Source organism: Dromaius novaehollandiae, chromosome 24 (assembly GCF_036370855.1).
Source record: "Dromaius novaehollandiae isolate bDroNov1 chromosome 24, bDroNov1.hap1, whole genome shotgun sequence".
NCBI classification, from domain to species: domain Eukaryota; kingdom Metazoa; phylum Chordata; class Aves; order Casuariiformes; family Dromaiidae; genus Dromaius; species Dromaius novaehollandiae.
Window position 1 is genome coordinate 8,271,746 of NC_088121.1, and position 24,808 is coordinate 8,296,553.

General features: G+C 48.8%; 1 protein-coding gene across 4 annotated transcripts in view; it reads right to left on the minus strand.

Moving 5' to 3' along the window:
- Positions 1-1,484: 1,484 nt before the first annotated feature.
- EPHB2 (EPH receptor B2) overlaps positions 1,485-24,808 on the minus strand; it is a 129,867-nt gene continuing 106,543 nt past the window's right edge. For all 4 annotated transcript variants that reach the window (XM_064497064.1, XM_064497063.1, XM_064497066.1 and 1 more), the window contains exons 10-16: positions 24,380-24,502; positions 23,695-23,942; positions 22,827-23,042; positions 19,811-19,960; positions 15,670-15,863; positions 15,187-15,342; positions 1,485-13,397 (exon numbers count right to left, since the gene is read on the minus strand). In XM_064497064.1, coding sequence (XP_064353134.1) covers positions 13,289-13,397; positions 15,187-15,342; positions 15,670-15,863; positions 19,811-19,960; positions 22,827-23,042; positions 23,695-23,942; positions 24,380-24,502 — 1,196 coding nt within the window. In that variant the 3' untranslated portion in view covers positions 1,485-13,288. The remainder of the gene's footprint in view (positions 13,398-15,186; positions 15,343-15,669; positions 15,864-19,810; positions 19,961-22,826; positions 23,043-23,694; positions 23,943-24,379; positions 24,503-24,808) is intronic.

A 24,808-nucleotide genomic window follows, 5' to 3' on the forward strand; every position in this document is an offset into this window, starting at 1 on the left:
CTTCCACATGACTTAAAACTACTTTGTTCTTCTCAGGGATCCCAAATTTTTCTGTTCCCCTTTTCCACGCACACTCAGCCTGTGGTTTGTGCAGCTTGCTGCTCATCGGGGCCTGGGGAACAGCTGTCACTGCAGAAAACAAGGTTCTGAACCCAAGCACCCTTAGGTGCTTTCCAGGACCCCATTAAAAAGGGGCAACCTTAGGTCCTGTCTGGCTACTTCAAGATTAGTGGTGCCAGAAGGAATGCTGCTATTAATACCTGGATGAGAGACTTGCTTGGGCCATCGGTTTCAGTCTGATGCTTCCCATCAGTATTTCTGGTTGACAAGACACTTCAGAAGTGTTGTGTGTTGATCATGTGCAGAGACTGGAGTTGGCAGGCTCAGGCCTGGCTCCAAAATTTCAGAGGTGCATCCAGCTCCTGTTATCAAGATGTCACTCTGCAGAAGTGTTTTATGACTGCAGAAATTTTCACCTCAAAGTTTTAAACAAGAAAACCTAAGGCTCTCTTGTAAAATACATGCAGAATTGTCTTTTTCTTTTGTAAAAAAAGTAGCAGGGTGTTGGAATCCAACATTATAGATCTGTGATTATCAACTGAATTATTGACGTTCTTATTATGAGTCAAACTCTCTTTACTGCTGCTGAATGTTAGATTATGAGAATTAGCAGTCTATGCAGTCCATTTGCTATATTATTTGTATCAATCATCCAAACGACACCTCATTTGTGCATTAGCTCTCCCAAAGTGTGTGCCTTTGAGAGGTGAAAGATTACTGCAGCAAAGAATTTGTGGGAGATAATTAAAACAAAAGCAACGAGTTCATTTCCACAGAACTTGATCCTTTCACTGATTTACAAGACCATTTATACATGTGAGTTTCTTTTTTGCTTGCAGGGTTGTCGAAGGAGCAGGAGTCTCAGGAAAACAGTTTACGATTCACTTTCAACATGGGGTTCAAGCTGGAGGTGGTTGCTTAGAGGTTCAATTGCCGTAATTTTTCCTCCTTCTGTTTACATTGCATTGGTCAGCTGCAATGCCATTGAACTAAGATACTCCCTCTTGCTCCATGAATAGTGAAGATGAAGCAAAATTATCACTGAAGTCACTAGTTCAGGAGCAATCCAATGCAATCACATAAATCCTTCAATAGATCCACATAGAAATTTGTGGCACCTTTTTAACTGAAGAACAAGTTAATGACGACCAAAGACAAACAAAGTGTTCTTGTGGATAATCTGCAAATGGAGCAAATGGCTACATTTGTCAATTAATTATTCAGACTAAATGGTTTAAGCAGGGAAGCAGTGATATCTGTTTATCATGCAGCCATTTCCCAGTCACTAAACAAGCAGGTTTTGCACTCTCTAAGAGATCGTTATCTCTCCTGTTTATCCAATGTAACATTTACACCAGAGCAGGATTATTGGGAAGGGCAGAAGTTAGACAAAGCACCAAGAAAAGAAAGCCACAAGCAAATGCTTCAAACTTTACAATTCACATTTATTTTGAAAAAATGTTTTGTTAAAAATACTCCTACAAAGGCATTGGAGCAGCGGGTTTCTGTTTCCTTTATAAATACATCTGATTTATTTCTTTCTTTATTTTTCTCAGTAACATCGAAAGACGTCTGACGAAGCCAGGGGAAGCCCTGGTCTGAATGGAAGACACATCCCTGTGTAACAAGGACCTGCACACTATCTCCCCATTCACAATTAAAAAAATACAAATACTGTCATGAAAAGTGTTACGTTGTCCACAGGGCCACGGCCAACACACAGGATGACGAAGAGCAGGAAACCAGGGTGGGGGATGCCCCTGGAGCCCAGCTGATGGATCCTTGGACTAGTGTGAGGATGATAAGATGTAGCATTGACTAGACGCTTGTCTTTGGGCAGCTGACGGGTACACATGAGGGTCCCCATCCTTTACTGCCAGTTCCCTCCCAAACCCCGAGGAGATGTTCAGAGCCCAGCAAAATCTCCTCTCCCTACCAGCCTTCCCTGCAACACAGGTGGCTCCTCCACAATGCTTTCAACCTAGGCTGAGGGCTTCACACCTTGTCACGTTGGGGGAGTCGTATATGTGACTGACATTAATCCAAGGCCCTGACAAGCAGCTGGAGATGATGCCATTGTGCTCAACCTTCCCCGCTACATTACTGCAACCTCCCTGTTTCACCTTTCAGACCGTGGAAAAAAGCTTCTACCCAGGACGTTCTTGCTTTCCCCCTTGCACTGCTGACCTGGGCTCTGGTTGCTGAGCTGGGGCAGATCTTCCCTGCAAGGACTCTTCTAAAATGGACCCATGGATAGCTACTTTGGCTGTCAGTTCTTTGAAAGCCCATTGATACCTGACATCTGGGGTTGCAGAGAGCAGTTTGACCATCACACCTTGAATGGAGGCCTTTGAGCTCCTAGTTACAGTTCACCCGTGTCCTGCTCCCCACCAGGTCTCAGAGCAGTTTGGCTAGGTGAGTGGGGATGACAGCTTTGACCCCCCAGGCTCACTTCTCCGGCAGGAACTGTCACTGCTTGGCTTTGGCTTTAACCACTCGAAGACCTTGACAATACGTTCTCCCTTTCCCAGCCCTCCCACCCCAACCTTAAAATGGGGCCTCAAAGCATGTCCTGGGTGGCCTGACTTCACAGCCCATCCAAGGCATGTGGCATGGCAGGGACTGGCATAGGGCCCACATAGCACATCAAAAGCAGATCCAGAAATACAAATTATGTCCTCAGATTTTAGCAGCTAACCTCTCTGGGTTCCTTTAAACCCCCTTTCACTGTCTGCAGGACACTGAACACAACAAATCTGGAATACACGATTGACAGAAGTTTCTTTGCTGAGTTGACACTTGACAAGGAACCGGGAGAAAAGCAGTCCTGCAGCTAAGGTGTGCAGAGCTCAATGCCAGTCGGAAGGTTTCCTTCACCCTGGGATGAGGCACCATGTACTTACAGCCAGTGCTCTGCTATCAGACATATTATGAGTTGTCTCGCAGGATGACAAGTTCATGGACATGGCCATTCCTTGAAAGAGTGATGGAGAAGTCTCAAGCTCAGGCTGATGGGGTGCTCATTTACCGGTGGGTAAGCAGCAAGACTGGACCCCTTTCCCTGAACTATTCCATGGGAACATTGACCGAGGATCCTGACACACATGCCCCAGTTTCGTATCACCTTCCACTTCCTTCTCTAGGAATATCTGGGGAATGAGGTGGCCAATGTTTCCGGCGAACAAAGAGAGAAAGACAGAGAGGCAGAGGGAGGATTTTTTTGTGGGAAGAAATGTAGCTGAAAAAAGGGTCACTGTGGAGAGGTGCTGAGCCAGCTCCAATCTTTGGAGATAGCCCAGACCTAACCAAACCATCCAGCCCTCCTGGGATGGGGAAGGGCCGGAGGACAAGGAGATGATGTGGAGAAGAGATAGCAGGTGATGAGGGGCAACCAGTGAAAAAAGGGAAGGAGTGTAAGGGTTGTGGGCTGAAAAATTTAAATGGAGAGGCCACCCAGCAGAGCCTCCCCCAAACAGCGTCACTGCATCCGGGGACCCAGGGGTCTGTGGTTGGAGCTACGAGTTAGGGCATCCACAGGCACTCACAAACTGCAATTGTCTGAGAGCCCAAGCTCATGTTTAGACTCTCCAAATCCCTCATTCCCCAGGGAGTCTTTCCTTCCACTCCTGCTCAAGCCAGGTTTTTCACTACCTGGATCTTCTCACTGTTTGATGGGACAGGGGTGATGAGACTCATCTGTCTACTCTGCACATGGCTGTTCCTGGGGAGGGTGAGCCAGAGCACTCGTTTCCTCGGTTAACCAGCTTTAGAGAAAAATGTGGAGGGTGAAGACAAGCTGCTCCATGCTTCTCCTGGCCTGAGGAAGCTTGCTGCAGCCCAACTCAGGATGCCCCTGAGCAAGTCCTTACTCCAGAAACACAAAGGTATTTAGGGGATCCCTGCAATTTGAATTCAGATGTTCAGACAGGACTTGTACTCTGACTTCTTTGTGGCTGTCAGTCTTCTATTTCCTTGTACCTCAGTCCTGGGGACAGCCCTGGCTTGCCTCTAGGACACGCGCTGGACAGGCTGTGAGGTGTTCAGCTGTGCTGGGAACTGAGACAGTGGTCAGCAGAAGCAAGGCTTGCCAGCGTGAAACCTGTAGCCCTGAAACTTTTCCTCCTCAAATCAAGGTTATGCTATCCTGCTTACAGCAAAGGCTGCATTTCTCATATGATCCCACTGCTGGGGTTTTTCAGAGAGAAAAAAAGAAAAAAATCCACAGTATCAGAAAGCTTATAAAATCACTAGCTACACTGATCCTCTCCCTTTGAGTCCCTAACAGACATCAGAGCCAGAGGAGACCAAGCAAGACAGATCAAAAAGAAGTACAAGTACGCCAAGCACTGCTTCCCTTCGCTGGTCTCTCACAGCCCAGAAGGGTCTGCGGGGGGCCAGGACCAGACCTACATAACCAGGGAACCTTTTTGCTCAAGGCATGTGCTTCTGCCATATTCCTAGGCTACTCTGCAAAGGGAAATGAATCATCGCCTGTTTCTAATAGCTTTTCATTTTTGCCCTCGAAGGAGCTCAAGTGAAAAGCTTCCTTTGGATCGAGGTTGTCCTCAGGACATAGGGAACAAATTCAGCTCCAGAGCTGGGCCAGTGCTTGCAGCGGCACCTTGCACCAGTAACCTGTCTCTGTCCTGCCTGGAGCTCCCAACGCCTCATGCCTGCTCCAGGGTCCTGCTGTGATTTCACTGCATACACCCAGCCCAGCCCTGGAATCACTCTGTTGCACTGATTGACTTCTTGGTCCATTTAGGAGCTTGTCCCGGGCTCCTTTCTTGTACTTTGATTCCTGAGGCAGCTCTCACGGGTCCATGCGGACCCACGGTGAGATACCAAGGACCAGCAGAAACTGCTCATGTAGGCTGAGCCAGTCTCCAAAGCACGGACAAGGGTTTCACCGTTAGAAACCAAGCTGTAACAGGAGAAGGAAGGGCACCTCAGCGTCCCCTTACCCCGGCAGCCCCCTCTGCCCATCAGGTTCTCTGGATCACAAAGAAGAGTTGAGGCAAGGACACTTCTGCAGAGAGCTTGCACATTCCCCATCACCCAGCCTGCGATGTTTAATGAGTTTGGGGCATTGCACTCCACAGAAAATATGGCTAGAAGGGAGAGTGAAGGGTCACTTCATCCCTCCTCTGCTCTACGACAGAATCAGCTTATCTCAGGGATGCAGGGAAGGAAATCATAGACGCCCTCTTCGCTCCAGCCCCTCAAGTGCTTGCTCAGATCAGCAGCTGAGCCCCGGCAGCCCTACTCGTGGGTTTTGTGCGATTCTCTCTCCCAAAGGATGATTACGTGGGACAGAGCAGCTTCGGCACGATGGACTACCAAGGCAGCAGCCCTTCGTGCTGTCACTGCTGTTTGATGCACTGACGACATGTCACAGCTCTGCGTCCCAGGGATCCCTTGTGTTACACAGGGAATCGGGAGCAGGAAGCCAGTAGTTTTTCCTGACACCGGAAGCCCTCGGCTCCACGCGGAAAACCTTCACTAGAAACAGTGAAGAATGGAAAATCAATGGTGCTTGACAAGGTATTTGGGCTTTTAAGACACTTAAAATGTATGGCTCCCAGGAATATGATGGTATAGAAGAACCGCTAGAAGGAATTTGAGAAGGGTCACACTGGTTCAGGCTGAAGTCTAGCTTTTCACAGATGTCTGCAGAAAAGACCCCAAGCAGAGGTGCAAACATGGAGCGATAAATGTCCTGTTATATACTCCATGCTTCCAGGCATCTGTGACTCAGACAAGCTGGAAGAGGTATCTTCACACTGAGGAGACTTCTAGGGATTTTTCTGCCACAAATTTGCCCAGTCATCTTTTGAATCCACCTAAGACTTGCTCTCTTCAACATCCCGCAGTGATGAGTTCCACCATTTAGTCATCATGCTTTGTGCAAAAGAGCATTTCACTTCACCTGCCTTAATTTCTTAATTGTGAGAAATAGTGACTGCTTCTTATTCACCTTTCTCACACTTTTCATGATTTAATGGCATGAGATTTCATATCACCATTGGTTGCCTCTGCCAGACCAGGAACCAAAATCTATTCAATCTCTTCTCATACCTCCCGGAGCCTTCTGACTCTTCTTGTAGCCCTTTTCTGCAATTTTTTTTTAAGTTCCAACATATCCTTTTTGAGATGCAGAGAACAGAACTACCCCCGCTATTTAAGAAGTCAGCACATCACAGATTTATAGGCCCATAATAATGTTATTGCGCAAAGGCTACTGAGTGCTAATATTTCTCAGCGGTCGGATCCTGTGTGTTTATTCTCAGTTAGCGAAGGCAAAGGTGGGGATTTGCCACACCGTGTGTCTCAAGCTGGTGCCCACGATGCCTGTTCAGATGGGACCTGGGGCTTTTGTCATCTCCCATTTCCCAGACTCGTGAACCAGCTGGCTCACCGCAAACTGGAGTTAATGGCAGCCAGTGCAGAAGAAAGGAAATTTGGGGGAAGAAAGGCAATTTGACTGTCAGCTTAAACCTCAGGCTAGGATAATATGATCCCCCCTCCTTGTTCCCCCTGGAATTCTTTCCATCAGTTTTGGTTAACAGTTTTTGTTAACATGGCTGTTTTGCTACTAAAGGCTCATCAAAATTTCATTCTCCCCTCCTAGCTCAATGGGAACCAAAAAGACACAGTAAAATATCTGTGCAGGAACCGAAAACTGATTCTAGAGGTAGAAGTAGAAGCAACAGTTGGGACAACTGAAAATTTCTTGCAATGAAGGAACGGGAAAAGCATTAAGCCAAAGTTTGTTCTTTTATTTTTTTTCATGAAGGCAAAACGGAGCTCCTGAAAAAGATGAGGCACGCAAGGTCTGGTCCCGCGGCTTGTTTGCAGGACTTGCAATCGGGGCACTATGAATGCTTAGCAGCCCGCGGCTGGAGGAAGAGCGAGCTGCCGGACAGGCCGTGCTGCAGAAATGGGACTACTGCTGCACTCCCACCAAGAGCAGGGCTGCAGAGATGCGATTTTCTTGCAGGATTTGAAAGAAGAGAGAGAAACTTCTGAATCATTTATAAGACAGGTAAGAATCAAGTCAAAGACAGGTTTGTTGGGAGAGAGGACTTCTCACTCCCAGTTCCATATTTGTGCAGTGAGCATTTACGAGTGGAGCGGACAGGAGAAACGCAGAGGAAGAGCAATAGGGCAAACCCTGGGAAAGCTGCCGCGCAGTGCCGGGAGTTTGCGAGGAGCACCACGGAAGCAAACACAGACCGAAGGGGCGACCTGTCTTTGGAAAGAGCTCGACAGCCGCAAGCAGCAAAGCCATCCTGGACAAGCCAGAAGACGAGGCAAAATGTGTCTGAAGAGAAATCAAATACACATATTCTGCTTGGCGAGGAGGACTCCAGCAGCTCTCGGTAACGACAAGATGAAAGCAGCAATACAGAAACGCTTTTGTGGGAATCACTCCCGAGACAGCCAGTGGCAGGGAGGCACCGAACTGTGAGCGTGGTGGGAACCAACATCGTGAACAGATTGGACATATTGGAGCAGCGCTCAAGTCACGAACAGAGCTCCCAGGCAGAACTTGGGTGCGTGGCCTGCAAGCAGGGACAGCTCACATCATACAAAGGAAGATGACCGCGACGCTGAGGACATGTAATTTAGTTCCATTGATTTATGTAATGGACTATTGATCCTAGCTGAAAGCATGTCAAACACCAGCCTCGCTGAGAGATTATGGAAGGAGAGGAGCACAGCAAAGCAGATAAATTTTAAGATGTCTTTAATGGCATTGGATAACTGCCAGCAGAAGGTAAAAAATGAAGTTGGCACTACATTAGTTGCTCCTAAAACTTAGAAGGGGCAAATGCTGAATCCTGTATGTGAAGGACATGTAAGCATGGAAAAAATGATGAAGATGGAAGAGAACCACATTAAATTAGCCTCAAATTATACATACAAAAAGGAAGATGAAATACATTAAAAAATTAGACTCCATTAAAACAAAGCAGACAATAGTGGTAGTTTCAGACACTTTGGATTCATGTGTCCAAGGCCAAGTCAGCAGTAGCAGTGTTAGAGGATACAACTACTAATGATGCAGCAGAGTTCAAGCCCTGACTCCAGGTTTCGCATAAATCAGCCTGGAAAACATAACGAGGAGTTTTCTCAGCTTCTCAACCTCACAGAGAGGTTTTCTCTACAGGCCACTGCTAATCTGTGTGTGTGAGGATTACTAGAAAAAGAACCTTTATTTTAACACCAATCGAAACCAGTTCAAGGCTGTGGGAAAGCATTGCTAGAATAGCCAGCACCAAACTGATAAAACATCCTCCCTCCTTAGCTCACGAAATGCTGGACCAGGAGGCAACTCTGCACCAGACAGTGCTTAAACAGGCAATGAGAAGAGCAGGATCCTGCTATCGTAGCTGGCCAATGTTCTCTTTATGGAGGATATTCCAAGCCAGGGCTGCAGGAAAGACCACGAGCAATGCTTTCCCCTTAGCCTTGCACGGGATATGATGCTATTTGTGACCCTGCACATGATTCCCTTCTTGCCAAAACTAGTCCAATGATGCTAAAAAGACACCTCTGCTATATAATGTCTGCAGTGGAGCAGTAGGGCAAACCCCTCTGCATTTGCTTTATAACAGTGAAATACTACTGCACAACCCGTACGTCCTGTGACCGCAACATTTACCCAGCTCGCGTGGAAGCCCCACGTGTGGATTACCAGCACTGGAAGCTACTGCTCGGTCCTGAGGATAACACAGCGAGGAGAAACCTACAGCAAGCAGATCCTCGGCTGCTGCAAACCACACATCACCCTTAAGTTTATACAGGATATTTCTGAGACTTTTAAGGGGGGAAAAAGAAGATAATAATGAGAAGGGGGGATGCTGTTACAGTGCCCTGTGTTTGTGTCCCCACAGCTGGTGCAGGCAAGTTCTTCATGGCAATGTCATATTTTATAAATTTGCTTTTCCTTTTGCCTCTATTAATTCTTTGCTGCTAAGTCCACCTAAAGGGCTGGAGGCGACAGTTGAAAATAACCCACTAAATATGGTACCATGGAGACTCTTTCCCTTTTATGCTATTCATATATGCTTTGCTTTCTCCATTCTGCCCCGGGATGCTCTGCACAATCTGAACTCATCACTGGCCAACTGATAAATAGCGTTTTCAGTCCAGCATCCCGCTCAGCTCTCCTGCTGGTTGCCATCACCAGGCGTGGGGGACCCTCAGCCGTGGGTGGCAGTGAAAGCAGCGGAGGAGAAGAGCAGGTCTGGGAGGTAGCCTGGAAGGTGGAGGGGAAATGCAAAAATTGCAACAAGCTGCCTGAAAATCTCATTGTGTGTTTTTTTTTTAAAGTATTCACACATGCACACATGCACACGCACAACAGTATTTCACAGTGTCAGTGTTACCAAGTGACTTTTCCCCTTGTTACTTGTTCTCCCCACGAAGTCGAATTTTGCCATTAGACTCGTATTTCATAGCGGTACATCTGATACCCACGAAATAAAAACGTTAAAGTCACTTCAGTGACTCTGCCCTCCACGGGAGCACGCTCCAGAAGCATCTGCAGCCGGAGCACTTTGCAGGAACTTTGTTCCTCTTGCTCCCAGGAGAACCGGAGGGATGCAGAAAATGGAAGTGCTTTATGGATCGTTTCTATTTTAAGGCCAGTTCTCCATTAGGCCTGTGCAGTCACATAGAGACAGATGTCACAGTGATGCCTGGCATAAACAGATGGGAACGTGTTACTTTTAGTCCTGACAGCATGTGATTTTTGGTCGGAGGAAGAAACAAGGATGTGCTTTCTCTGTCCTGCGGACAGCTGCCAGGGCCTCTGCGAGCGGTGGGGCTGGACTCTGTACGGTCCCGTCCTTCACAGTGGGCTGGGTCTGGTAGGTAGATGTGTGTAATGCTGGCCAGCGAGGAGAGTCAGTGCACTAAGGCAAAACGCCTGCAAATGAAGACCTGAAGAGCCCTTCCAAGCCCTGTCTGCTGGTGACGGGCTCTGAAGGGACGCTGCCTGGACCTTGCTCCTCCTTGGGGTACGCAAGCATTTAATGGATGGCAGGGAACAGCCAAGACTTGTCTGGGAAAGACCCCCAAAGGGCATCATGTGCCCTTCCACACGGCTGCCCCGCAGGAATCTGCTGGTGAGCTTTCCAGACGGACAGCTCTCCTCGCGCTGCAAAGCCTCCCTTGTCCTTTAAGTAGCCAGTTGGTTGTGGTTAGACAACCTGGCACAGCACCTTGCTCCCCTCACCCCGGCCTGCCACCAAACAGCCGTCGGGAGAGACCGACAACTGTTGCTTGTTAAAACACCGCAGCTACAGCGCGACACAGGGACGCACCACGGGAGGTTGGGTTTCCTCGGGACAGGGAGCGCACGGAGAAGCCGCCTGTTTCTCTGCACGCCCTCCGCAAGCTCTTGCTGCGGTTTAAGTTGACACCGTCAGTTTTCACATGCTGCTCCTTAAAACTGAGTCCGTTCCCTGATGAAGAGCAGGGCTTTTTAAATGCAAGGAGGTCAAAAGCACGCTTTAGCTAGACGTACGGGCTGGATGTGGGACAGGCAGCTGATACGTCCAGGCATCACCTACAAACAACATGCCTACAGTCCACTCACCCCTAATTGTCCCTAGACCAAATTCTGCCAGGAATGAGACCGAGGGCAAAGGCATTGGCTTCAGAGGACAGGCACTGAGGTCACTGAGAGCAGAATATGCTCCAGAGTCCACAGCCCAAACCAGCTGCAGATGTTTACATGACTACAGATGTACTTTGGGGCCATGCAGGAAGAGGGAAGTACTACACATGGAAGAAAACACAATCCAGCTCTAGAAATTCCTGACAAACAGTGGCTGGACAGAAAATTCCTTCATTTAAGGCTCCTTCTGCTGAAGCTGTGCATCAAACACTTGGACAGTACAAGAGCTAAGCAGAGAAGCAACTCACACTTGCAGGCAACGGTCTGCTGCCACTCATAGGTGCTTCATCACTGGATCTGATCTGAAAGTGGAAAATGCTAAATACTTTGTAAAGGGCCTTCTACTTTACAGACAGTCTAGGGAGACCTTGTGTGGCCACAGGGGCTGGACAGGTTGGGACTTCCATCCACAGCAGCCACAGGACTGAGCTCCTGTAAAACCAGCTCCCAATGAACATGCATCCAAACACCCCGTGCTGCTGAAAATGAGCGGAGGACCCATGAACGACATGGCAACGGCAGACAAGGGCTCGGGAATGCAAGACATGCTCGGCAGGGCCAGGAGACGCATGGAAATATTCCACACATGGCCAAAGGTGGGTGACAGTATGCATGTTCAAAAGGATATGAGGTGATGCTCAGCTGGGAGAGCAAGCCCAATTATTTTGATTTGTTTTCCCTCTGTACTTTATTGGTGGTATTTACACATACCAAAGACCTGTTCAGTAACTAGGGTATTTATTTCAGTTATTTATAAATCCACTGACTGTTCAGCTCCAATCACTGCATTTTGCCGACAGAGACCTGCGCTACTTGATCAGAGCTTCTGCCTTTGCTGTTCCAGACTCTCTTAGAGGTCACGGCTGAGACTGAAGCTGCCTCAGAGCCTCCAGTGCATCATCTAAAGAAGGGACGGCGTGTCCGAAGGGCACAGAGCACATCCACACAGAGTTTGGTTACTGAAGCGAACCATCCACCACCTGGCCATGGACATGGTCCAGACTGGAGAAACCACACGCCGCAAGCTCCTCTTAGAGGACCGGGGCTGCGCCCGGTGCGCTGACCCTGCCTTTCTGCAGCACGTGCACCAGTCCTCTTCCGACACCTTTCTAAGCGGTTACACATCTCCAAGGGGCTCGGAGAGCCAGCCGTGGAGTCACCATTCCCTCCCTGCGACCCATCCGCCCTCCCCTGCTTTTCCCTCCCCCCCTGCAAAAAACAAAACCAAAAAAACCCCTCCGTGATGCTGCTCATCCCTGCATCAGCAGCCCTGAATTGAGCAGGTGGTCATTTCATCTTGGCAAATAACCGGAAGCCCGACAGTTAGAAACATCTGTTGGGCCGTGACAAATTGCAAAATAACAAACAAGCAAACAGGAGGAAATGTGCATATAAAAAATTTTTCTCCTGGCATATTGTCAATAAGCTGCAATATCTCCTTCCGCAAGGAAAGGATTTAAGTTCTTGAATGATATGATGGTTGGAAATGTCATTTCTTTTTCGTCAAAAAAAAAAAAAAAAAACCCAACCAACCAAAAAATTCCAACCCCAAACTCACAAATTGGTGTTAACGAAACAAGGTAAAAGGACAAATCTCCAAACAACAACAACCGAAAAATAAAGGTACACGTCAGCATTTGTAATCAAAAACTACTACATACTGTACTTGGGAAGTCTTCTGGGAAAAGATCATTGGCATCTAGTGAGGACATCACTAAAAGTCTTGTGCATATGATATGTATGAGACAATGATGCCATTGGAGGGTGGATGGACGGACCCTTAGGAAACTGTCACTCACAAAACTGTTCCATGACAAGAGAAAATAAGAGATGTAAAAAGGATTGGTTTTCCCCATGCCCACCCCCCCGAGTGTTACAGATTCCTTCTTATTTGTCGGAAACAGCCTCTTCTAGTCTCAGTTTATTTGTTTTAAAAAAAAAAATCTTCAGCTTTTGAAGAAGTCCATCAATTTCTGAGATGCACTTGGTTCCACAGCACCAAAGAGCTTCAGCTCTCTCCCCTCTTCGATCTGCTAATGGGGCTTTCGGGAAAGACGGCTGGCCGTGGGACATTCCCAGAGCCACCACCCCACATGAGAAAGAGAAGTGCTTCTCACGGCTTTTCTTTGTGTTCATCTTCTTGAAAAAGTCTCATTGCTCCAGAGGTGTCTGGGCCCAGCTGCAGCAGCCTTGTGCAAGAGGAAGTAGATGAAGCTGCTCTTTTCTCTTCCTTTGGAGACTCCCACTGATTTTGGAGCCCTTTTCAAGAATGCAATTGCTTTATTATTATTTAAAAATATTTCATAGTTTTTTTTTTCAAAATAATTGTCTTTTTGTTCCCTTTTTCCATTGCTTAAATTCTAGAAGCTCTTGGCGACTTCTCACTATTGATGATAGGACATTTCTTCCTGTTGCCATGATCCTCAGAGCAGCTGCCTGTCTCTGGTCCATGCAGAACACACAAGAACTGGAGCTTGGACATACAGGGGCAAAGGGGAGCAGGGCCTCGAGGAAGAGGAGTACGAGGACGTGTAGCTATCAAACCTCCACAGACTGGATTTGGTTCATCTGTGCTCTCATCACCTGGATACTGTTCAGAATTTTCTTCTGGTGTCCTGCTAAAGTGACCCCAACTCGCAGAATGTCCCTTTGGGAGGAAAAAAACCAAAAACCAAATAAACATCAAAAGAAACTTCGTAATGCCAGAACTAGCCTGTGTCTGGAGCCCATTCTTTCCACTCCTGGAGACACGTGGAAAGGATGTGCTACACCTACATCAGTGTGAATGCCATTCCCCTTGTGCAGATGACGGCTATTCTTACTACTCTTACATGATGAGGCCATGAAGTGACAACCTTTTGCTGCTTATCTTCTCTGCTAAAGCATGGCAAGCTAGTGACAATTTTTGCACTGCTTCTTTTTTTTTTGATGCATATTAGGCATCTGGGAAAAAGGAAGCTCAGGCCAAGAGCATGAGCGTGCCTCCGCACTGGTCCTACCTGTGATCACTCTGGCTGGGTTTGCTGCTCACCTGCCCAGTGATGAATAAATCTCAGTCATGAACTCTTTCTGCCAGGGAACGGATGACATTGATGAGATTTGACCCCTACCTGATATTGTAACTGCAAGGATTTTCCGTTGCCTTTTCTCCTCCCCTGAGCATTAGAAACAGACTTTTTAAAAGAAGTGTGACAAAATCATTGCACGTTTTCTGAGTCGAAGTCTTTGGCAAGGAAAGGTGGGAGAAATCCTCCAGCAGAAGAGTGACACATGACAGCTTGCTTCAGACCTCACCTCTCTTTGGTCAAAAAAAAAGGAGCATAAAGAAGGAAAGCTGGGCAGGTGACCGTGCCACAGAGCTGCATGTTCTGCCTGGTGGCAACGGACTGGGGACAACTGCGAGCTAGAGCAGCCGTCAGCCCACGCTCTGAGCTCAACCTGCCAGTGAACATCCAACCACAGCCTTGCTGCCGCTCAGGCTCCTGCTCAGCAAAGCAACTGGAAACCCGCTAGTGCACTATTTGGCCTGCCTGCATGTGCTTTTAGACATACTGCAAATAGCAAACAGCAAATTGGGCAGGGTTAGGTTGTGGTGTCGGTGTGATGGCCTAGTTTGGTATCAGTTTTCCTTCTCTGTCTCTCAGTCAGAAAAGATCAGGTTGGCTGTTCTGTGAATAGATTCTGATTGAGTGGTAGCTTTAAACTGTGAAATTAGGCACCTAATCCAGGCATAAACCTTCCTGGTTTACTGGGCACAGAGACATTGTGGCACTTACAGATGGCTTTAATGCTTAGTGCTTTTTAAGGCAGGGTTTCTCCAGCTAACTGCAACCAGCCACAAATCTTTCACAGGCACGAAAGCCCCAGCTAGCCTCAACAGATTGCAAATCCCACCACAAATGGATTTCAGCTGCCTGCTTTCTCTGAAGAACTTGCTAAAATTTTGCCGCTGAAGAAAGTTTTTAGTGGCTACAGGACAATTCGGAACAAACTTGAAACCATCTGGGCCCTCAGAGGTCTTTCTTAAGCAGAAATTTGCTTGCGACATGCTTGTTTCTATCAGCAATAAGTCACACATCCAAGAGGACTGCTGAGACCAAAAGTGTTCTCCAGTTGCTGGAAAACGGCCTGATGCTGCCTGAAATCTCCATTGTTCTGCTTTGTTCCACAGGGACAGTCTGGAGACCCTAGTGAGGACTTTCATTTTCACGGTGGGGACACAAAATCTGATACACAGTCTGGAGATGAGACAGAGTGAGCAGAATAGAGAGGTTCTGCACTAACTGAATAGACCAAAAGTGGTTCCACAAGGTAGCAATTCTGATATACTGTAAAAGTAAAACCATATCATATAAAAAATATAGTTTAACAATGGTCAATTGTTAAACTATTGAGGCTTTTTCTATTGCTTTGGGACTTGAAGCCTAGGCACTTACTCTACAGTCATCTGAGATACTACATCAAAGGTGGTGAAGCCAGCACTGGCAAAGCTCTCCTTGTACTGGCTCATTTTGATGGCATCCAGCCATTCATCCACAGTGTTGAAGCTGGTATAATCTGGGATTGTGCGGTCAAGTAGAGGGAGGTTGATCCTGAAACACAAAAATGGAGAATGAGCAGAACAAGCAGCAGCAAGCGCATGTATTCCTGCACCCTCCATCAGCTGGGGGGACCTGGACGAGCATGACTCAAACTGCCTGCGCTGCAGTGAATTATGACAGCAAATCTATGCTGTCCAAGGAGAGGAACCAGAGTGACTATTTTTTACTGCCCCTCCTATAAAGGACCAAAAAACACAAGCCAAGCAGTCCCTGCAATAGCTAGCCCAGAGAAACGCGAGGATGGTGTCCACGAGGCCACACAGGAGAGTAGATCTACAAGTGGAAGCCAAAGGAAAAGAGAAAGACGGAGATGCATACCCAGAGGAGAGAGGTGCCATGGCTTTCAGGCTATTGGGGTTTCGGATCATTTTATCTAAGGTGTTGACAATTTGCCCAAACTTGGGTCTGTGGTTTCGGTCCTTCTGCCAACAGTCGAGCATTAGCTGGTGCAGGGCATTTGGACAATCCATAGGGGGTGGCAGCCGATAGTCTTGCTCAATAGCATTGATCACCTGCGAGAGAAGAAAAAGAGATCAGTGCAATGGGAATAGTGCCTTCATCCCAGAAAGGAGGAGGTGGCCAAAGAGGAACCCATTTAAATCATAATGTTCTTCTTTCTCAGCTCCTGAAGGTGACTGGCATGGCCAACCACAGTCCAGCAAAGCTGCTCTCTCTCCACTTACTGCTGCCCATCTCTGTCACCTGTTCTTGTAGCAATGCCCTGCCCTCCACTCTCTCTAAATCCCAGCCCTCTGCCTTCTGTGGTGTCCTCTGAAGTGACGCCAGCCTTGATCAGCCAACAGCGAGTACTTGTCACGAGCCACGTCTATCAGACTCCTAATCTGGGGAAAGAGGCCATCTCCATTTTACCTTTCCAAGAATGTGTGATCCTGCAGCTCCAGGCATGAGAAAGTTAGTCAAGAGTCCATGCTTTTGGCTGGGGGGCTGCACTGCTGCTGTGTCTACGCCAGGTACACAGCACACCGAAACAACTCACTGGAAGGAGAACACCCCCATCGAGGGAAGGGTCTGCTCTTAGGTGAGCTATAGGCAGGGGGGTTGTCCCTATGTTTTCCTTCCCCCAGTAGTCCTGTCTACTCCCACACCCTGGTCACCATCTTAGCCCTTCCAGGCAGCACTGTCACGTCCTGGACTGGGCAGGGTGTGCTGAGCCAGCAGTGAGACCTGGATTTCATGCAAATTGGAGCACTGCTTCGTCCACACAGCGGGGCAGGACAGAGACCAGGTCAGCATGCAGGAGGACTTCAGTACAGCATGCAGAGAAGCGTTGGAGCACGTGTCACCTAAGCCAAGCTGCAGCTTCGTGGGCCAGTGCAAGGTTTGGTCTGCTACCTGTTTGGTCTCTCCTTGCTGCATCGCAGGAGCTGGGAAAATACTCAGCCTTGCCAGGTACAAGAGAAATATCACACACATGGGACTAGTGGATTTTTTGAAGGGGAACCCCATCTCTCTGCTGCCCAGCTCTGCACTTGCAGTCTACCACCCTCTCCTGGGTAATCAAGGAAGATGGAGTTGCAGGATTTCTTCCAGGGGCATGGGCTCTTCTGAGAGGAGAGCAGAGGAACAGGCTCGTGCATGGCAACAAAAACCAAAAGTGTTGCAGCGGCTGAACTCAGGGACCATACTTTGAAATGAGTAGCTCTCCATGGAAATGATAAAAAAGGGGAAAGGGAGATTGACCCCAGTGGGGCTAGTGGAAGGGACCTTGGTGTCTCTTGTTCAACCTCCTGCTCACAGAAGGATTATCCTCTACACTTGATCAGGGTTGCCATGGCTTTGTCCAGCATGCCCTCAAGGATGCAGAGCCCCTCACCTGTCTGGTGAGCTATCCCAGGGGAAGGACTAGCCATGTCTGGACAGCTTCTAGGTGAGTACACTGCTGAGCAGAAAGGCTGCATACAGAAGATGAGAGATACTGCAGTTGGGACTGGGAGAGCAGCAGGGAAGGGGTGGCAGAGAGGTGACACCGGAGGTGCTGTGGGAGTAGAAAGCTGCCACTCCAAGCGAGGGTGGGTGGCAGATCCAGGACAAGCAATCCAGGGTGTGAGGTGAGGTATCTGGTAGGACTTAAGAGTGATTGTGACTCCAGGGAGGTGCGAGTAGGAGGATGCTCCAGATATTGATGTGCTCGGGCACGGTGCTGGGCAGGCGGACCCGAGAGAGATGAGGGCTTGCACCGCTGCTGCCAAAATGTGCAGAGGGAGGGACCCCTCCCGCCCATCCCTTCCTCCGAGAGGAGCCCTGGCCAAACAAGAAGGTGCCCCCGCCGGGCCTGCGAAGGCCGAACCTGAGGAATCGCTAGTGTGCTTTGTGCAGCTCTTGGCTCCTGTTCAGGGACTCTCCTGAGAGATGCAAACTGTCCCCTCTCCCAGCTCTCTCTCTGGATGGCGGATCTATCCAAGACAGAAAGGAGGGGAGGGGACACACAGGGGGAGCGGCGCTGGGGAGAATCATCACACAGGCATCAAGCGCTTGGCTCTGGCTCTGACCGAACGATTCCCCAGTAAACCACCCGCCTCGCTGCAGGCAGGCGCATCCCGCGAGGCGGCACAGGCTGCGCTCGCTGTCTCCTCGCCTCTCCCAGCTTCCCGGGCGTTCACACCCCAGGGTCAGGAGGCTAATCTGCAGTGAATATCCGGCACGTGCTAATTTGCAGCAAGGACCAGCAGCAATTAAGTGGTGACAGCTTCTGGGGTGCAATGTCCTGCGGCAGGAGAAGGGGGAGAAGAGGCGGGGGGGAGCAGATGCCACGCAGCAGGCTGTGCCGACAAGAAGGGCACGGGCTCCGCCAGCCCCGCCGGCTGAATCAGCGCTGCCCGAGCACGGAGGGCTGCAGCGGGAGAAACCCGCAAGGAAAGAGGTCCAGAGGAGGGTGGAGGGACAAGGGATGAGGACAGCAGAGGGCTAAGCTTGTAGAAGGATGCTGAGGCAGGGAGAAGGACATGACACCTGGCTAGAGGAGATGCGTGAAGCTGCAGGTGATGATGAAGCCCTAATGCGAATGGGAAGGGAATTAGCCCTTGTGAGAAGGGCATACCCATAACTCCCTTCCCTGTGGCTCAAAGAATTGATGAAGATACTTATGTGGCAAGACAATGAGTAGTCAGCGGTCTAAGGTATCATCTGTTTGTTTCAGGTCTTAGGACTCACTAGAACAAATTCTCCACTGGGCATCGGGAAGGAATTTGCCATTTCTGGAGAAAGCTGAAGTGGCAAGGATGGAAATGCACTGGTTTGAAAATGGTAGGATTTGGCACTTGGGCAGGGGGTGGGGGATCAGGCAGGAGCTTGGATCTCTGTCTCCCTCCCTGCAATGGAGCACTTTTTTGGGAGCCCGTGGGCCGATGGAGATGGAGGCGGCAGGCAAAAGGGTCCCAGCACACTGCCCAGAAGCAGCTCGGAATGAAGCCTGAAGCTGTAACGTGCAGGTCTGCAAGACCAGGACTTGCAGCAGAGTGGGAGGACAAGTCTTCTGCACACTGGACGGTCTACCCAGGACACTGGTTTTATATGCTGATGGTGTACGAGGCCTAGACCTTGTGAAGAAGGGCAACACATCAGAGAGACAATATCACAGGAGTTTTGGGAGGCCCCACACCAAAGGGTGCTTCTGGACACACATGTGCAGGCCTTAGCATGTTGCACAGCTGGACGGCTGGTGTTTGACCAAGAAGCCAAGAGAAATGGAGAGAGAGGGGCATTTCTACGGTGAAGGGGTGGATTGCAGCCACAGGTTCCCCCTGTGTGGAGGGAAGGGCTCACGGAAATTCTCAGGGAGCAAGGAGTGCTCATGACAGACCACTATTTCACCAACCGCCTGTGGTCTCCATGAAGGAGACCTGCCTGCTGCTGCAGTAGCCAGGCACAGCTCCTGGATTGTGCAGGTGAGTTGGGAATGTTTCACATGGGAGGCTTGGAGCAGGGCATAAGGAGAAGAGTTGCCGACATGATACCGAAGAGCCCGTGGTGCTTCTGCTCTCCCTGCCTGGTGAGCAGCAACCTGTGAAGTTGGCTTTGTGCTATCTTGGTGCTCTTCAAAGTTTTCACAGAAGCTGCTTTAATCTGCGACCATTTCCATTAGACTTTTTGGATCCCCACTGCTCTCAGGTCAGTGGGAACATTTCTTTTTCTGTCTGCTCCCTGTCTTCCCTGGCATCTGTCAACCACAGCTGAGCTTGCTCACATCAACCCTGTCCTACCACTGTGGGTCTTGTATAGTCCCTAACGTCTGCCACAGCAGCACAATTGGACCAGAACAAAGGCAAAAGTTATCCCCATTATTTCTTCCGAAAGGGTTGACCCTGGACACATCTCCCACAGTCGGAGGAGGCTCCAGCCATGCTACAGGCTGAGACTAGCTGTAACCATGCAGGGAGCTTTGGCATTGCAGTCTGCTCCTGATTTCAGTGTTTCTGCTCCTTGTTTCTCAATAACTTACATCTTGATTGGTCATATCCCAGTACGGCCGCTCGCCATATGACATCACCTCCCACATGACTATTCCGTAGCTCCACACATCACTGGCTGATGTGAATTTTCGATACTGAATTGCCTCAGGTGCCGTCCACCGTATCGGGATCTTCCCACCCTGCAGGAAGAAACAAAACAAAACAGAGAAGATGGTGAAAGAAAGATTGAGAAAAACTGAAAAAGAATGGACAGCCATGGCTTTGTCTAGCCAAGTCTTGGAAACTTCCCAGGATAGAGAATCTCCCACTTGTCTGGTGACTTGTCCCACGGTTGCACTTGGGCACTACCTTCTTGGGGAAGAAGCTTTTCCTAATGTTCAGCATGAGCCTCCCAAGCCACAGGTTTGGCTACTGCCCCTTGTTATATCATCTAGCACCACTGTGAAGAGTTTGTCTCTGTCTTCTTTGCAACTGCTCTTTAAGTACTGCAGGCCACTAATACATCTCCCCTCAGCCTCCTCTTCATCATATTAAACAAGCCCAGCTCCCTCCATCCGACCTCGCAGGTCATCGGGCCATAAATTTATTTGGCGTGTAATTACAGGTATCCCACAGTTCCCTCAGCAGAATTGTCCCAGTGTAACGCACATCCTACAAGATCACACAGAACTGGCTTTCTTTGCAAAACAAGCTGAGGGCTGCTGTTTGGAACCGCCGGGCTCCTGGGCGCAGTTCACTTGTCCCTTCTACGCTGCAGAGAAAAATCAGAAAGGGCCTACAAACAGCTTCATTTGTCAGCACTGACTACCTACTGCTATAGCAATCTCTGGAATGCCAAAATGCCCATTGCGCTTGTAGAGCCTTTTGTGGAAAAATGAATGGCTAAGAATTTAGAAAAATCCAGACTGATCCCCTTTAAATCTCCCTCCATCCTTTTGTTGTTAACTAGCTATTTCAGGAGCAGAACAAAAGGAATTAAAACAGCATCCTCTTCAATTGTTCTCCATCTGTGGGCTCTTAAAAGTCAGTGATATACCAATCTCCTGAGCTCCTCATGTGTTGGTCTTTTTGCTGATATGTACATAAGCCAGCAGTCTTAGATTCTGCCTGTTTCTGGAGACAGAGATGGAGTGAACATCTTCGGTATGACTGGATAGTATATTGGTTATATATATATATATATAGGCTACTGATCGACAGATGGGAGGAACTGGGTGTGCAGTGGGCTGTCAGTGATCCCGCTGGGCAACAGCAGCTCTGCAGACATCAGAAAGACGATTCGCTCCTCCCAGAGAGGAGTTATGCACATCAGTGCACAACACTGACGTACACAGCATGTGGCCACGGGCTTTGCAATGTTCTGCTTAAGCCCTTGCAGCCTCCTCATTTCCCACGAGCGTCTTTGGACTTTGGCCATTCCCAACTCGAGGGATGTTCTCAGGGGAAAATCCTTCCCTATGCTGGAAAATAAGCAGTTTTATCTGAGGTTTGTGGCTGCAAGAAGATTCAGATTGTATTTTGTTACTGGGTAACTATCATATCTCATTAGGGCTCTTCTAGGACTTCATAGGACTCAGACCCAATACATGCTAGAATAATGACAAAATATAACGTTCCTTAAACTTCTCACAACCACAAACCTCAGATGAAATAATTTGTTTTCCAGCAGTGGGGAAGACCAAGCATTCCACGCAAAAGGCGATGTTCACTCCACCTCTGTCTTCACAGACAGGCATGTTCTTTGCAGAGATCCTGGCAAGCAGTGCATTTAAAAACTGACAAAAAAATAAGTCTGAAAATGGGAATTATAGAACGTGGGTATTTAGAGGAGCCTCATGGGAGCTCATTTCAGTGAGATGAGTGAGATCTCCCACCTCCTATTGTACCTGCCTACAAGTACAATAGGAATAAAAAACACAGCAGTAATCACCAGAAGCTCCCATGTGTTTAGCTTAGCAAAGAGAAAGTTAATAGGCGTAAGGATCATGATGTGCAAATACTTAGAGGAGAAATAAATTTTTCTAATGTTTCTAAAACCTGTAGGATGACTGTATTATTCTAAAAGCCAGTGGTTGATGTGCGAAGCCACACAAGTTCAGAAGAGAAGACAAGTGCACGTTTTTCGGTGGTGGGTAATCAACCACCATTGCAACTCACTAAGAGCCATGGCAGATATCACTGGCGGCTTCAAAAAATCCAGGAGACATAATTTAGTGCAGATCATGCCCCAGCTCTATCAGGGCTCATTTCCAAAAATCCTATCACAGACATTGTGCTGGGTGATAGCAGTGATGCTGTCTGTCCACATAAACAATGATGTCTATGAAAACCACTGGCTGCAGCCTTACTGAACAGCAACAGTCTTCAAATTAGCCTTTAGCCCTGGTGGACATTATGTAGTTGAGACAGGCAATGAGTCCCCAGCGATGCTTATGGCACTGCCACTGCAGCATCCCTGGGAGGGTGTTGCAGGCCATTTCTGAGAATGTTCCTTTCTCTGTTTCATTCAGCAAGTACCTGGAACATGCTCTGCCAAGCATGGATTCACACTTCTGTCTATCGTTTCTGGGGCTGAGTCCATGAGAAGACATGAAAGAGGATCACTGCCTCCCGGACAGCACAGCTGGATTGTGGCAGGACAACACCAACCCTTGCTGCCCTGGTGACAAATCTGTCAGGCTGGCATCTTGGAGGACCCCAACCTGGGCCACACTGGATGGAGGCAATGCATCATCCCCAGCTAAGGGCTTTATCAGGGACACGTATAGGTGTGCAAACGTGGCCGGAAGAACTCAGTTATTCATGGGAATGACTATAAGGCCCTTCCTCTTCAGCAGCTATTGGAAATGCAGCTGGGCAGGACCTTGCAAGAGAAAATCTTTCTTGGTTCATTTCATCGGTCTTTCCCCATCTGACACCTTCTCTCCATCCTTGGTACCCCGACAAAAGCATTCCCAACCTGTCAACAGGGAATCTTCCCATCTCTCTCCCCCCTGACTCTTTGCTTAAACACCCATTCCTCCCGCTTTGGAAGAGCAGTTTTACCAGTGCACTGGTGTAGGTGGGATCAGAGGTGTCATCCTCCAGAAAACGGGAGAGGCCGAAGTCAGACACTTTGCAGACCAGGTTGCTGTTCACCAGGATGTTGCGGGCGGCCAGGTCCCGGTGCACGTAGTTCATATCAGCCAGGTACTTCATGCCTGCCGCGATGCCCCGCAACATGCCCACCAGCTGGATCACGGTGAATTGCCCGTCGTTTTGCTTAGGGGAAAAGAGAAGTCCACATGAAAGGAGCATATCCACAGCCTGCCATGGCACGAGTTAGAGAAACGGCAAGTAGCCTCTGTCTATATATAGCATGTCAAGACATAGTTGGGCCACAAGAACCATAAATTCACTCTCAAAACACGACGGTGGAGAGCAGAGAGCTCACAGGGGCTGGAAGTCACTCTCACACCCCTGATGGACAACACTACCAATGGTGCTCTCATGCAAATGCAACAGCTCTGCCACATCTTGCACGGGAGGCTTGAGGAGGGCTAATCTATTCCTATTAAGCAGGTTATATCCTTTCAACAGAATGAATTATTCATCTCAGCCTGAGACCTATAAATATTTAGGCAGAGTAGCTGGGGGTGAAGTTCTGCTGTGATAAAGCTAATAGCAGAATGTCCCTTCATGTTCACAGAAGCAGGGTTTGTAAATGTATCCGTGGGCAGGTACACACGTAGGCACAGCCGAAGGGTACAGCTGAATGTGTGCATGTGCACAGCTGCCACTATGCCGTCCCAGTTGCAGGGGACACTATACAGTGTTATACTGGCACAGGGCCACACCCACAGGGACCCTCCCTCTCCAAATCCTCCTCTGGCCCAACACATCTCTGGGGCAGTGTGCTCTTAGGACCTCATACCCGTAGGAAGGAGTCCAGTGAGCCGTTCTCCATGAACTCGGTGATGATCATGACTGGAGAACTCTTGGTCACCACTCCCTCCAGGTGGATGACGTTGGGGTGGTCGAATTGCCCCATGATGCTTGCTTCACTCAGGAAGTCCCGTCTCTGCTTCTCCGTGTAACCAGACTTCAGGGTCTTGATGGCCACAAAAATCTCCCTCTTGCCAGGGAGCTTAAGGTGCCCACTGCACACCTCACCAAACTCCCCTGGTAAAAGAGAGAGGAACAGGTATGGCATGTTGGCCTCCCAGACCTCTGCCTTCCTCGCTGAGGGACCCTTCTACAGGGCTCCAGCTGTGCCCACCCCTGAGCCCTTCACGTGTGACCTGTTTTGTGCTTCTTCCTCCGTTCTCCACCAAAAGCCTCCCTTTAGGCGAATGCATCCTCCTGATGAGGAGCACTGGACACTGCTCTGTCTCTCAACATGGGAGAACTCCTTGTCTCTAGCACTGGATGTGTTTCAAAGTCCACCTTGTTCTTGCTAGTTGAGGCAGGCTGGGGCTAAGTGTAAGACCTTACTGAAACTCTTTTATGGTCAAATTCATTCTCTAGTCTTCCTAGTTCACATACATCCTCACCAAGGCCTGGGATCAAGGAGAGGAGTGTTCTGCTGAGGGCCAGACATACATTTGCAGTTAACCTACCTGCCCCGATCACCTGCTCGATTTTGACACAAGAGATATCGATTTCTTTTGCAAATTCCCTGACAGCCTCATTTGGATCTTCGTAGGTGAAGGGGTCAATATAAATCTTCATCCCTGGAGTCACTGCATAAAGGTGAGGGAGAGAGTCAGACAGACATATGCAAATGGAACGGCCGATAGTTACAGCACAAAAAAGAGTAACCTGTGTGTCCGTGTGTGTGTGTGTGTGTGTGCATGGGGTTGTGCATGCACGAGAGGCTTGGGGTTGTGGGGCACCAGGGGGCTTGATCTTGAGCTACGACTGCAAACTGTGATCGTGAAGAAGCACCAGTCCTTTACAGCAGGATTTGGCTTTAGCAGATCTAGAGGAATGGCAAGAGAATCATTTCCTCTTGGGAGATGCTGCTTAGGCAGACCAATATCACAGCA